This window comes from Tinamus guttatus, unplaced genomic scaffold, assembly GCF_059628265.1.
Source record: "Tinamus guttatus ecotype Peru unplaced genomic scaffold, ASM5962826v1 Tinamus_guttatus_pri_ptg000035l, whole genome shotgun sequence".
Taxonomy (NCBI): domain Eukaryota; kingdom Metazoa; phylum Chordata; class Aves; order Tinamiformes; family Tinamidae; genus Tinamus; species Tinamus guttatus.
In genome coordinates, this window is record NW_028288569.1 from 1,056,107 (window position 1) to 1,070,921 (window position 14,815).

Sequence of the window (14,815 nt, forward strand, 5' to 3'; positions counted from 1 at the left end):
GGGCCCCTGGGAATAGTGGGGTGCAGACTGAATGAATAATTTGGTTGGGTTTAATTCAGGAAAGCCATCACATCTCGAAGAAAAGTACACCATGCATCATCTCGAAGAAAAGTACACCATGCATCCATTGCCTACCATTTATGTACTGTATTGTGGACACACAGAATACAATTATTTTCTCCATAATATTCCCCTTGCCTGTAGAGAGCAGGAGGAGTGCCTGACTTTTCCCTCTGGGGCTGCTGCCTTCCCTTGGCCATATCTGGAGAAACTTAAGCTTTGATATAATATAACTGAGGGGAGAAACGAATTTTATGTGCAGCTGGGGCATGACACACGCTTGTGGAGCTGAGAGCTGTGCTTGCAGGGAATAGTTCCTCCAACAACAAAGGCTATAAAAATATGCTTGGCTTTGATACAGGGCAAGTTATGTTTCAGGGCAAAGACCTGACAAGAAAATAGGGTCAGAAAAGGAGTGAGGCATGAGAGAAAAAGAGACTGTGTGTGAAAGGATGTATTTTTACATATAGGATTATGTAATATGTTTAGACAAGGGGCAGGAGTAGAACAACTTGATAGTAGCTCTTCTGTAGAGGTGAAAAGAGTATGGAAGAAAGGGACAAAAGTGATCTAGAGGGAAGGACGTAGAAAAGAGGAAAATGAATGAGGAAGATGAACTGCAACAAACTATTTCCTTGAAGATTATGCTTGCTAACACAAACATAGAGGCATATTGCTTCCTCTTTCCCTATAAACACACTTGCATGCATACGTAGAAACAACTTGTTTTTCTTCATTTTCACAGCAGTTCTGCCCTCTGAGAAGACAGGAGGATATTTTCTTGAGCAGTTAAAGGGATAAGTGGTAGCAGTGGTGGGATAGTTCAGCGTATGAGGGATGAGTGCATAAATGATTTTACAGGGGAGCATGTAATCATGACAAGGAGCAGAGAGGAGCGGGTCAGTACAAGAAACAGGGAATGTCAGGGAGAATGGGCAGAAGGAATCAAGTGCCAGGATGAAGGGAAAGAAGATAAAGACAATGAGGGAAGGAGAGTTGGCAACTGATTTTTGCATAAACCACAAGAAGGGGGAAAGCTTTTATGTTATATAGTTTAAATTTATCAACAGAATGTGTTGGCAAAGTGTAGGTACCTCCCATTTGCCAGGAGCAGCACATGTTACTGGAAGGGCACAGCCACATCACTGACTACTCTGTGAAAGGAGATTCCAAACGGATCTTTGGGAAAGCACACAAAATCATCTTGCACTTCCCTTGCCACAACTGGACATGTGAAGTGGACTTTAAGGGGAGCCATAGAAAGCGACCCATCCAAATAGCAACAACACATCCCAAATTTTCCTTGGTTTCTCTCACATTGCAGCCTGGAAAGGCTCCCGCTGGCTTCTCCGTCAGCACCCACAGAGCGGTGCTGTTGTCCCGGCCTCCGCGGCTCACAGCCCGCTCACAGCCCGCGTGCAGGGCTGATGGCGCTCGGGGTTGCGCAGCGTTCACTGAAGTGAACAGTGTCAGCTCTTTGTGCTGAGGAGAATAGGATTCATTATGCTGATTTTTTTAAGTGTACAGCCTCTGTTGACTGAAGAAGGCTTGTATTGACACTATGCTTTCTGGCTGGGCAGTGCTGGGCAAACTTGCAGGGTGAAGGACAAGGTCTTTAGTTCATTTAGCTTGCCCAGAGGCAATGTGTTATCTGTAGCAACCTCTCACTTCCTCAACTACATTTCAGAAAAAGGAGAAGGGCACTGTCTATTCTGATGCAAGGAGTTGTGTGGGGCTTCTAGAATCCTTGTGTAACACAATCAAGGAACTATTGCTAGCCGCTAGTTCTCCTTTTCAACTTGTGTTCTAACCTACGTTACACAAACAATAAATGTACAGTAATATCTTACTATAGAGAGAGCCCCTTTACTCCTTACACAGGGGTGGACCACTTAATTTCAGCCTGGCTTACATGTCACAGGCTGAATCTGGAAGCCACATCTCTGCAGAATGTGTATTTAGCCAGAAGCTGGGCAAGGTCTCCATCCAGCTCATATGTCATCGTGCTCTCTCTTTATAGGATTTCTTGCCCTGAGCCAGCTCTCTCTTTAGATGGTGTAGTTGTGCTATGGGCTAGGCAAGTTTTCTTTTCAGATATATAGTCTAACTCTGAGCTGGGCCAGGTTTCCTGTCTAGATCATGTAGTCTGTCCATGAGCAGGACCCCTTTCCTCACCAGATAACACTTGCGGGCTGTGCAGTCTTGCTGTGAATAGTGCTTGATCTGTGAGTCGGCCAGGTCTCCGCATTCAAGTGACAAGTGATTAAAGTGACTTGCCGCTGCATTTGGCAGAAGTAACTGACCTCTGATTCAGCTCTAGCAAATGCTGAAGTACTCAGGGCTTTGAAGCTGCCAGTGCTTGGTGCCAAATGAGATTCACCATGCAAATTGTTTCTAAAAACGTTGGTGAGATATAACAGTCTCTGGAGATACCAGCCCCATCCAACAGTGTAGTGCAACTACTGTACTATTAGGAAATTGCACACAACAAACAATGTTGCCAAATGCAGAAGAGTGTTGCATGTTTGTGCATGGTGCATTGATTTATTCTTGTCCTCAAAGTTCCCAATTCACACTGCTTGTGAGTTCAGCTTCTGCTCCTTTCATTTGTATATTTTTTAAACATTAGATAAAATGAATATAGTGCTGGACTGGCATTCGGCAAAAAGTCCTTTATCTTTTTAACAGCCACCACACAGACATTAGCAATGTAAATGTTCTCTAGGCATAACCTGTTATGGATCAGAAATGGTGTTCAGTTTTCAATCAGAAAAAAAATTGCTATTCCACAAAAAAGGCCTGTTAAGAGGGCCATCTCTGACACTGTTTTCTACGGTGCTGAGAGGTGTTCAGTAAGACCGGCCTGAGAACAAGACAAAACATGGCTGCACCCAGCATGGATACTAAGGAATTTACAGCTCCCATGCTCTGGATATAGCTGCTTATTTCTTCATGTTACGTCTTGTTGCGTAACAGTGACTAGTAGAAGAGTTATCCAGTCTAAAAAGGGGCTGTCAATGACTGATGCTGGTAATGTTCCTCCCATCACTGTACAAATATAATGAGAAGAAACCATGCCTTTTAGTAGCCCCGTTCAGTTTGTTCTCTGAAGTCAAGTGGATCAACACTTGGAAATAAGAGCTCTCCAAAGAAATTCAAGTGCTTCCAGAGATGACGCTAGCCATCTGTGCACCACTGACCAGACCTGAGTTGGCTGGTGTGAATGAGGACAGTGTATCTCATACAGTTGCTAAGAGCTGAGGAAAAGCAACGTAGGTGTCACACTCCTTGTACAACACAGTGTTTTTCTGCGTTTACTCCATTTTAGGGATGAAGTATTGCCCAAAGCCAAGAAGAGAGGAAGCCTGCTTAATTTGTACAGAGCCATGATGTTAGCACTCAGACACAAGCAGGCAAAAGAAACTTGAAACAATTCAACCTTTCAGTGCCAGCATGCAACACACAGTCTTACACGCTCAGTCCAACACTGCTTAGCTAGAATCACTTACAACTATGTCCCCCCATTTAGTTCCAGTATCTTTGGTAGTGGGGCTTATCTTTTCAGGGCAATTCCCAGAGGTCTGCAATGCCTGGCAGGCAAGTCTGTGTGCGTGTGTGTGCGCGAGCACTGATGTGATCCTCAGCCTGCGTCTTTTCAGATGTGCTCAAGCGCAGCTGCAGAATTAGAGCAAAAAATGTCAATAGTACAAAGCGTTCCAGCTGACTTCATTTCCCGCTGATAACTCCCCGAAGAGGAGGGTGAGGTTTAAAGTTTGCAGTGCAAGTTTAATGTTGAGGGGCTAGGGTAGGGTTGGCTGGAGCAGATATTTCAGAGCACAGTTATTGAAAAGGTGGAATCAAAAAGCAAGTTTCCCGTAGAAAATACTGCTCACGTTCACTTCCTGACAGAGGGGAGTTGAGGTATAAACACAATACAAAACAGGATGTTGGCTTTTAGACTTGATTGATCTTTAAAATACAAGTGTGTTTTTTTTTCTTTCCGTGGTTACCTATCCCCCTTTTTTCAGTTAAGAATTAAGTTATTTGACTGAGAACAGGAAAGGCTGAGACCCCCAAGTTTGAGAGGGTCAAAAAAAAAAAAAAAAAGTTGGTAATGGAGGCTGGTTAATAATAGTAAATTTTTGGAAAATGCTTTGTACATTACCAACCAAATACAGACGGATACATGGGCAGAGGCCTCAGGTACTGGTACTGATAGGCAGGGCCAAATAAATTCTGACCAAACACCTCTAGAAAGAACAGAGATTCAGTCAGCCCTGCAGAGATGCACAGCTCCCTCCACCCTTTGCTAATCCTCCGTGCTCACAGACACACTTTCCCAGATTCAACACCCTCACCGGCACGCCCAAATGACATAGTCGCGGGGACACAAATATCTGAGTCAAAGTCTCACACAAGAGGCTTTCTTCCTGGAGTGTTCCCTAAACAAAGAATTGCCATGTCCCTCCTTTCTGTTGATCTAGCATCCTATCGGAGCCCCGTAATCCGCACTTTACTACCAAAATGCAAGATGCCAGTAAATATTACACCAGGTGTTTCTTTGTGTGGTAGAATTAGCTCAGCTACCTCTTTTGCAGGCGCGCCAGGGTGAACGACTGCCTTGCACCTCTCCCCCACGTTGCATGTAGCAGGACCAGCAGTTGTGAGGCCTGAAATGAACTTTACGGTCTGATCTCACTTGCATTGAAAAGAATTGTCTGAAAAGCTGTAAAATACAGAGGTCCAAAAATGCAACAGTTGAAAAATGAATGAAAAGATGAAAATTCTCTCTGGAAGTCTGTTTTGCTGGCAGTTGTGATTACTGGATTTTTTTTTCCTGAGCAGAACAGATATAGACTTTATTTTTTTTGGAATACAGGTACATATTAGATGATCTCATAGATGCTGTTCTTCCCTAGAAGACCTGCAAGCAGATACACACAGAGATACAGGCAGTCATACTCTAGAAGGCCTCACATTTGTGGTTGCACTCGCTGCATGGAAAGCAGCCAGATCTCCAGTCTAACTCAATATTTCCTTTGTCACAAGGTTCTGGAAGCAAGCTTTTTTTTTTTTTTGATTTTTGTTTTCCTGATTTTCCATCGTTCTGCAACATACACCTTTGTTCGTGTGTTCTCTGCATTTTTTAGGTAGAAAAAATTAATAATCTTTCTTTAATTTTTTCAAGTACTGTGTACCATGCTGGAGCAGCGGCATGTGGGCACCTTGCAGGTAGAAAGGATTTGCCTTGTGACAAGATACTTTAGTGGGGCAGCCATCATTACCTTTGCTTTAATAATACATGTAGAATGATACTATCTCTGAATAGCAGTTTCCTTCTTCATAGACCTAAACAAACAGTTTCCTCTGCAGAGTACAACCCCTGAAAGAATAAACAAACTACTGCAATAGATCCCAAGTAGAATGAAGCAGTTACTAGAGGATGGTGATTTTGAAGGTGTGCTTCACTGCGTCTGTCTTGAAAAAGAGGCTTGTGACAAATGTCCACAGTGAAATCCTGCTTCTGTCTCTGCAACAAGCAAAGCATGGGCTGTCAGAGCATCCTGCCCTCCCTCCCTCATCCTGCTCTCATCACTTCAGTCCCTATCCCCTCTCCCAGGGGACTTTAAGAAATCTATATGATTACCAACCAAGGAAGAATTTCATTCTCACATTTCTTTTAGATTCTCAGTCTATTTGCTTAGATATCTGCAATATCTGATGGTTGCTTAGAGCAGAACGGCCTCAACTAACCGTCAACTGTTTCATCAATAGAAAATGAACTAGTCCCTTTGCCTAACCTCCATATGGTGGCAACTCAGTGCATCAATCTTTTGGCTAAGTAACCACTGCATATTGAACTTCAGAGATAAAGAGACTCTGATTTAAATGTTAATTCCTATACTTTCTAAAGAGCCACAGGAATCCTACAGCAGGCAGTACAGCAACAGTTGAGGGTACTGTAAGAACAACCACGGTGATTTTTGGTAATGATTATCTGGGAGATGATGATGATCACATTTAAATCTGTTCTGGAGAGTTTTCCTCCAAAGGCAGCAGGGACTTGTGAAAAACTGTGAAGGAAAAGTAGGCATCTCTTTCAGAAAAGATGCTTTAACCCTCTTCTGTCCCTGACAAAATGATGACATGAAATTGTCCGGGGCGCCAGCAGAAGACAAAGGGAGTACTTCCAAATTCCACTGCACCACCCTGTTCTCAAGAGGTGGGGACTAAAATTCTTGAGGAGGAGCATGTGCAAACAGTTGCTAAAACAGGAACGAGATGTCTAGCTTACAACACTGTGATCTGAATGGAAAGGGGAACCATGGCAGAACATTCCTGAGGCTTAATTTTTCCCATCTGAATTTTCCTTCCGCCACAGAAGCTTGTCGTTTCCAGCGTGCAAGCCTGTCCTTCCCCGTGAAAGGAGCAGAATGCCCTGCAACTTCTGACTTGGTAGTACAAGAAACGAAATGAGAGCAGAACGAGCTAGTCCTGCTTCACAGCTGGCCAGCGGCACCTTGCACAGGGAGCTCCCTGCTGTGATCACGTTTGTACAGCGCCTTTCACAGCGGAGCCCTCATCTCTCACTGGGGACTCACCCAATGGCACGTTAGGGTTGTTGGGATTTCTGTCTTGCCTGCGAGTCTCAGCTGTGGAGCAGGACACCTAAGACACCTTCTGCACAAACACAGTTATCACCATCTCTCTGCTCCTCTTCTGCCTCTCTCGCCACTCTAAAGGCTGTCTGCTGCGGATTGCAATTCCCTCACTGTGTGAGGGAAGAGCAGAGGGAAACAGCAGCTGGAGGAAGAGCCACCTCACAGACAGCGCAAAGGAGGAGACCCTGCAAACCTGGAGGGAAAGCATGGACAGGGGAGAGATCCAAGAACAGACGTGGAGGGGTAGGGGGGAAGGAACTGAAAAAAAAATAAAAGAAGGAAACAGAGATGGGGGCGGGAGGGAAGGAAGAAAGATAAGGTGATAGAAAATATGGAGAGGAAGAAAAAAGGGAGGCAGAAAATGCACACATGTTGTCCCCATGTTTGGGCACAGCAGCAGAGTTCGCTGCTTGTTGTCTCATGAGCCCAAGCACCCTGTGCAGGACAGTATCTGTTTAGATTTGTGTCTAAATTTAAACCCTGATTGCCTTGCCTCCCCCTCCTCTCCCCTCCCTCCCTTCCTCTCACCCACCCGCCCTTCTTCCTTGTTCGCAGAGCAGGGCCGCTCGCTGGGCTCTGCCGGCTCTCACGCCGAGACGCAGCTGGATACTACAAACCCTCCACAGCAGCGCGATTTTGTTCTGGCTCTCCCGAAAACTTCCCACAGATAAGAGGGAAAGGGGTGGGGAAGAAAGGTTGCCCAGAGGACACCTCTCTCTTGCACGACATGGAGGTAAAGAAAACTTTTATTTCCACTAGCTTGTGACTTGCTGCTAATCTGCATTCGCTCCACCTTGCAAAGAGATTTCTCCCTGAAGGCAGGTTAGTGAGAGGGTCAGATAAATGTCTGCTCCTCCTACCCCAGCCCTTGCACCTCAGAGCGTTCGGCAGCTTGGTCTGGATTTGGATGTGGGGGGCTAGGCAGGGGGAGAAATTACATGTGTGGAAGGGGAATGAGGAAGCACTGCCATTTACTTTTTTAATTTCTGAGATGGAAAGAGAGCTAACTTTTAAATGGCTTGCATCATTTTGAAAGAAGGATTTAAAAACCCATAAGAAGTGGGTACACAGAGAGAAATGAACAAACCGCATAGGATCAGTGGGCTCCCTACCCATCCCTTGCAATAGCGACAGTGATTTAGCCCAGGTGCCCCCCTGGTTCCACGTGGATCATACAGTCTCACTTTCATTATCGACAGAGTTTTGGTTCAGGAAAGAGAATATGAGAGCCCTGTTTCTGCAAGGTGAAGGAGCAGCATGCCCACAAAGCATTTCCCATACTTTCCTTCCTGCTGTCTGCCTCAAACTTCAGGAGTGCAGTAGCTCTTGGCTGTTGATGGGCACGCTGCTGATGGAAAAGGGTACAGAAACAGGAGTCGGGATTCCCTCCTGTTTAAGTCCAAGCCTTCTGCCATGTAGCACACACTTTGGCAAGGCATTTCACCACTCCTCGCTTCTTTTCCCATTCATATAAAATGGGAGTGATAGTGCTTGCTTCACTCATGTGAGACTGGATTTGCTAGATTTCCAAACTTTTTCTAAGTTGTAGAGGAAAAAAAATATTTACTTTTAGGAGAGGCACAGAAGACTGAAAGGCAATTGCAACATTGGCAGAGCCTCAAATGACGAAAGAGACCTTTTGGTATTTCAACTAAACACAGATCTTACTAAATATTTTATTATGTCTTCCTGGATAATTTGTTTTTTGTGTCTGTGTTAGCGTGGCCCCAACAGCAGGGGACACGCAATACGGTGAGGGCACACTGCTTGAGGCATCGCTATAATTTTTCTTTGAAGATTTCCAGCACATAGCTCAGCTGGGCAGTTCTGATAACACCCAGGTGTTAACATCACAGCCTGTCTTATCTGTGGTGGCCTGCCCTACAGGCGAGGGTAAAAGATCAAGCATGTTCATTAAAAGAAAAGTCCTCAACAGGATATCTAAAAAGGTTTTGGCATGGGGAAGGACTGAGCACTGTTCAACTCAGCATAGACTGCATATTGCATGACAAATATAAGGCTTAATCAAGATTTTTAGATTTGGCAGAAGCTGGCTCAGTAACTTTTAATGATGGTTTTATTCTTTTTTTTTTTTCCACTATGCAGCATCCTGTGCTGCTTCAGAGGGGAAAGGGAGGTGAACTCTTAATTTCTTACAACTGCTGTACACAGGAAGTCACATACAGAGCCAAGACTAAATTAGGGCTGAAACACATATTTGGTCATGTCACAGGCACTCTGTCCCATCTCCTCTCCTCTATACAGAGGGGTTTGCAGCCCTCGGGTGTTTTGTTTTGTGTGGTGTAGTGGTGCTTTCAGAGCAGTAAGGGATGAGCCTTCCATTTCTTTTGGGGAGACACTTGTAACACATATGGCAAGTCTGAATGTCAGTTAAATTTCTCTGAAATGCTTAACCTAAGACCTTGCTCTCTATACTGAGTCCCTTCACCTCTGTTTCCAACTTTCCCCCTATTGCTATGTTTTCCAATCATCAGTAGACTGCTGCATCTACTCATAATTTAAAAACATCTGATCTCCTCAAACCACTTTTAAGTAGTGCTTTTGGTCTCCCCACCGGCCCCACTCCAGCCCTCCAAAAAGCTGGTTAATGTTCTACAGATGAGAAGATATTAGACCAAAATAGAGCCAGGAGCAAAGATTGGAGTTTCCACCTCTCAATTCCCTTCTCTGTCTGCTGCTTCCTGAGAGCTTTTCACGGACAGCATGAACAGGACATAGAAAGTCTCTACAGTCTTTTGCTTTTAAAAAAAGAGATTTAATGCTCCTGTGCAACAGGAACGAGAAGTTGTCATTTCCCCAGTTGCTTCAGCACCAGCAGGCAGGGCAGTTCTGGACTTGGTTGCTGGCACAACTGGTGGCTCTTTGCTCTAAGGAGATACATGAGGATTACCAGCATTAGGAAAAGAAGGGCAGAGGGCTGACCTAGCCAGCTGATTTTCAACACATCTCTGACTGGAAGACACTATTTCCGTAAAAACCTACAGAATATAGTTGGGCTCACTTTCTTATTATGATTAGTGTGGTTTTACTGCTCCTTAAGGGCTAGTATCTAAAGTCATTGCCCTTCTGCTATCAGGAACAAACCCCATTATAAGCAGTAATTGTAATTGCTTAAGATGGGGCAGCAAAACTCTGCTGTTGTCAGCTCATACAATTTTGAGTCATATTTTTTTCTTCTGGACGACCCAGCTCCCTGATGCAAAGTAGATTTGAGTATCAGTTTTCATTCTCTGTTATGACTGCTAAAAAAAATTTGAAAGCATTGAAGGATCTACTAAAAACAGACCTAAATCAAGAGTTCATATTAAAAATGCTTAAAGTTGGCACTAATGAAAGCAAAGCCATTCTTAAATAAAAATAGCCACTAAATCATCTTAGCACTCACAGTACTACAGTACAGTACAAACAGGATGAGAAAAAGCTGCGCTTTTTTTTTTTAGTTTTGGGGCTTTAATTTTTTTTTCCAGTTGGTCCAGGTTGTCTAGTTCTCATAACTGTACCCAACCTTGCTGAAGATGTTGAGATGTTGTGAGTTAAGGTATCAAACTGCTTGTGACTTTCTGCAGCCAGCTGAGTAGGAAATAGTACAAATATTCCACAGTTGTTATGGCTGTTCTCTTTCCAGCTTCTCCGTAGGAGTTTGGGAGCACAGGGACATGGAAACTGCACTCATAAAGCAAGGGAAAGCAATCCAAGAATGAGTTTCACTTTGCTGGCTCCCTATGGTGCTCTGGGTTCCCTCTGTCATGTGGGTACAGCAACCAGCTTTATTTTGAGAAAGCTCCCCTCTTCTTTGCACCTACCAACAAATCTAATTTCTTTTTTTTTTTTGGGGGGGGGGGCCTCCATTCCCATGTCTCCTTTCTGCATCTAGCTTCTGATGGATCTTCATTTTGCCGGGTGTCACACCATCTAAGCAGAGGGAAAGCTTTTCCAGGGCCAAGAGCAGTTCTCTTCTTGCTTCTTCCCTTCTGTGCACATCCGTCAGACACAACCCCTGCGCTGTTGGTCCACGATCTAGGATCTGTGCTGTCCCTATGCTGTAATGGCCTCACCGGGGACATGTAGGGAGCATTGGGCTGTTGCTCTTTACAATAAAGGCCCGCACTGTGTCAGGTGCAGATGCCTCAATAGTCCCTGGGTCCTGACCCTAGAAAAAAGAAGAGCAGTATGGAGAAAATGCCTCTGAGTTCTCTGTTACGGCAGGAGCCTGCAGACACCACATCAAGTTCAAACACATCCCCACCCCCAAGCATCTGAGACAGGAGAGGTCAGAAGCCATTTCTTCCTTTTGCCCTGGTCAGCCAGATGCTCTGATAAGCACCACCTTTGCAGGTCTGGTTACTGCATCTTGCCAGATAGGGGAATGATGCCCTTGTCTAAACTGCAGGGCAGCTGTTTCCAGCAGAGGCCTTTACCCTATCCCTAGGAAATCTGTACTATGATTATACTGTGTGTTGCCTAAGAGGACTGAAGTAGAGGGGATGGAGGAGAGCGCAATTCGTATTCTTTGGTAAATAAGGCTGAAATTTTTATCCACTCTAGTGCTTAGAGTAGCAGGACAGTAAAGCACACAGCAATAAACCAGGCTGAGCAAATTCCGCACCCACCGTTGTGGCAGTGGCACCACAGTTGAGCACAGCTACTACGCTATCATTAGCGCTGAGAGGAAGCAGAATTTCTACCTCACAAGAAGCTCTGCAGTTTGGTTTTCATTCCAAAAGGTAAAACATCCCTCTTCCACTTTTCTTGTTTTCTTTTTGCCTAATAGAACATTTTCACCTCAAATGCACTTGCTTTCAACATTTCCTCTCAGACTCATTAAAATGACATATTCTTGCATAGCGTCTGTGTGGAGAAAGAATATTTAAACATACTAGGAAAGATCCTGCATGACCCTGTTTTACTCCTTACGTCTGGACAGATTTAGGACCTGCTTGGCAGTAAACAGCATGTCTGCAGTAGAGGTGGAAAGGATCAGACTTGCCAGACCTCCCCATTCCAATGACTGGATAAAACCCCTTCTTGACGGTCAGAACAGAAGCAAACCAAACCCATGGCTGTGCCATGGTCTTTACTTGCACCTAAAGGAAACGCCAAAGTAAATGGCTTGCAGAGTTAAAGCTTTATCACCTCAGTAGAGAAGGGATGATTCTCCCGACCTGTTCTCTCCCTTACTCCTCATTTTGATCTTTGAGTGTCTGAGTTATCCCATACCATACTAACAGGCTTTCTGGAAAAAAACAAAAAACAAAACAACAACAACAAAAACCCCCACCTTATTCCTTGTACTACATAGTTGACTTGGGTGGTTACTTTGCTGTTGAGCAGCATATTATGCATACTTTGTCTACTACATTCCAAGGATTTGGTTATCTGAATAACAAGGGAAAGAACCAGCCTTGCTTTCTGGATAGCTGCTATAGTTGCTTCTAGGAAGCTCTGCTGTTTTTCTCATGGAAATGACCAAACCCATACAAACAAGGAGTGATTTTCCTATTGGATTTCATGTGCTTGGTTATGAATTCTAGAGAGTTGGACGCTGCTTTTCCTGAAACACCAACTCTACAGCCTCAGTTTGGGATCTGATATACCAGTTGTATCCAGCAGCAAGAGAATCTGTTTGGAGGATTTGTGAACTACAGTGTCATCACTCGCCTTCAGCATTTTGCACACTGCACACGTAAGGCTGAACTAGTTTTAGAGACAGAAGATCTGTTGTGTAAGGAGAGACTGCTATCATATACCTACTGCAAAACTGCTTATCACTTAGGTGCTTTGCTTTTATGGAGTCTCATGTAAGGTACCGAAAAAAGTCTGTCTTCATCTGACATAATGTGTTTAACTATGAGTGTTATGCCAGAAATGCTTTTACTTTAACATCAAGTCTGGATCACATCTTTGTGATATCGTCAATATATGGGTATCAGTAATGTGCCAAAAAAGATTAGGCTTATCTGTTCCTATAGCGCCAAATTCAGTTTTCTCCTATAAAAAAAAACCACAAGAGATTAGACCAAATTCTTCCCAGATATGAATGCATCACTTTCTAAAGGTGCTTCTGGAAATCAGCTCCAAGCAAAGGCCCAGATAATTCTTACCTCCCTCACCAAATGGACAGCTGGCTTAGACGCATCCCCCTCTTCTTTTTTCTTCAGGAGCAAATTTTAAAAGATCTCAAAGCCCACAAAGAGGCAACAAGGTGCTAAGTTGTTTGTTATATGAACTATCCTCATGCAAATAGACCTGTCCACCTGTTTTGGTCAGTGACCAATTGCAAAGCCTATTCGTTTATCACTGCTAACTTCAACAGAGTACCTGCTCATCTCAGGCTTCTGAAATGCATGCTGCTAGCATAATAGCACAGCAGTTCAAACTGTGGTATTGTCCAGATTGGTGTCTCTGGCATGCAGTATTGTTTTATAATACCTTTCTATTGTGCACAATCACTGAACGAAGCTACCTACAGCTTCTTAAGGCTAGACATGTGCTCACATCAATCACTGCTTTGCAAACACAATGAATAATATAATTTATTGCATGCAGTTTGGAAAGCTGCTGTATCTAGAGGATGCAGACCAATGACTTGTTGTTCACAGAATGACACAAAAACACGAAGGAAAGGGAAAGAATGGAGTTAAACAAGGCAGAGTGACTGTGTGGTCAGGGAGAAGACAGCAGACTAAACTTTTTAACGAAGAAACGGGATTCTGCATTGGAAAAGAAGAGGCCTAGAAATAATAGGACAAAATCAGAAGGGAGATGTGTATCTCACCAAATACAAGGAAGCATTTCTAGCTATGAGCTATGAGTAGTAGTATTCAATCTCTCTCCTCTGAGAGATTTAAAAAATAGACCAGACAGAGCATTGAGAAGATAATGGCAGCAGCTATATTCTGCTGAGTTGAAATACAGGGTTGATGGGGCCACCAGAGGGGCAGGAGGACACTCTTTCTGCCCTCCTTCTCTGTGTGGAATTGCTTACTGAAACTAGTGGCTATTCAGCTTGGATGGCTCTGAACATTAGGGCCCACAAGTGTTTATGATTCCTTCCTGCTATATCACACTGTCCAAGCCCTGCAAACTTCTGCAAATGGGAAACCTAAGTCAAAATAAACTGTCATAACATCTGCTAGAATCTGAGAACTATTCTTTTAATACCTGTGTGAAAAAAACAAAAACTCTGTTAGTTTGTATTCCTTCTTCCTGTTGTAAGAATGGAGTTCTTCATCCTTTAAAATTGCTTACTGCAAAGGCAATCATAGGATATTCAAGTCAATCCTCTTGAAATATCTTTGTGCTGAGTGCCATGTTTCCCCTGATGTAAGGTCTAATGAAAAGGCTCCTCTTTATTTCATATACATACACTCGAGCTTGAGTGCCAGGTTTCCTTGGAATTTCAACCCTTGGGCCCTGCAGAGTGTTTAGCTTGTGAAATGTGCACAGTTTAATTTGGCTTTCTACTTAGCCTTGACAAAGAGCACAGAGTTGTGAATGCTGTCCCTCCAGAAAATCCACTGTTTTCCAAGGAATTCATTCTCAGTTAGGGACAGAAAAACCCCCAATGTAAACAAGTATACACCTGCATGTACCAATCCTCTAGTGGGCAGGATGTCCGTAAAGAAAACAGAACAGAAAGAAAGAGGATTGCTGAATACACTGCAGCACGAGGTAACAGGTCACACAACAGTAATAAGTCAAACAAGAAAAGTTTTAGCATCTTCTCCATCTCCCATCTCAATGCAGAGCTGCCTTGTCAGTAATGCCAGGCTGTTAATCTCATGTAATATCAAGTCCCTCTGTATAGTTTGAGGAGCTTGTGCCCATAATCACCAAGGGACTTGTTCTCGCCCAGTCCACTCTTCCGCTTTATAGTTATAGTGGAGTTCAGACCCCTTTCACCCCTTTCCTCATGCCCTGAGCATGGCACTCACCTTTCTGGACCCTGCTGTCCTGTCCATCTGCCTGCCCTTGGCACTGAGATCTCACATTTGCACTACTTCAGGTCTGACCTCAGGCACCGGATGGGGGTGACCAGCCAGCAACACACCAGACTCTTGAGGGAATTGCTT

At 44.0% G+C, this 14,815-nt stretch overlaps 1 protein-coding gene across 1 annotated transcript in view; it reads left to right on the top strand.

Annotated features, from left to right (window-relative positions):
• The first annotated feature begins 7,330 nt into the window (after positions 1-7,330).
• The window catches only part of RCSD1 (RCSD domain containing 1), a 32,618-nt gene continuing 25,133 nt past the window's right edge, over positions 7,331-14,815 (top strand). The window contains exon 1 of the mRNA XM_088533452.1: positions 7,331-7,455. Within this exon, the coding sequence (XP_088389578.1) occupies positions 7,450-7,455 (6 nt within the window). The 5' untranslated portion in view covers positions 7,331-7,449. The remainder of the gene's footprint in view (positions 7,456-14,815) is intronic.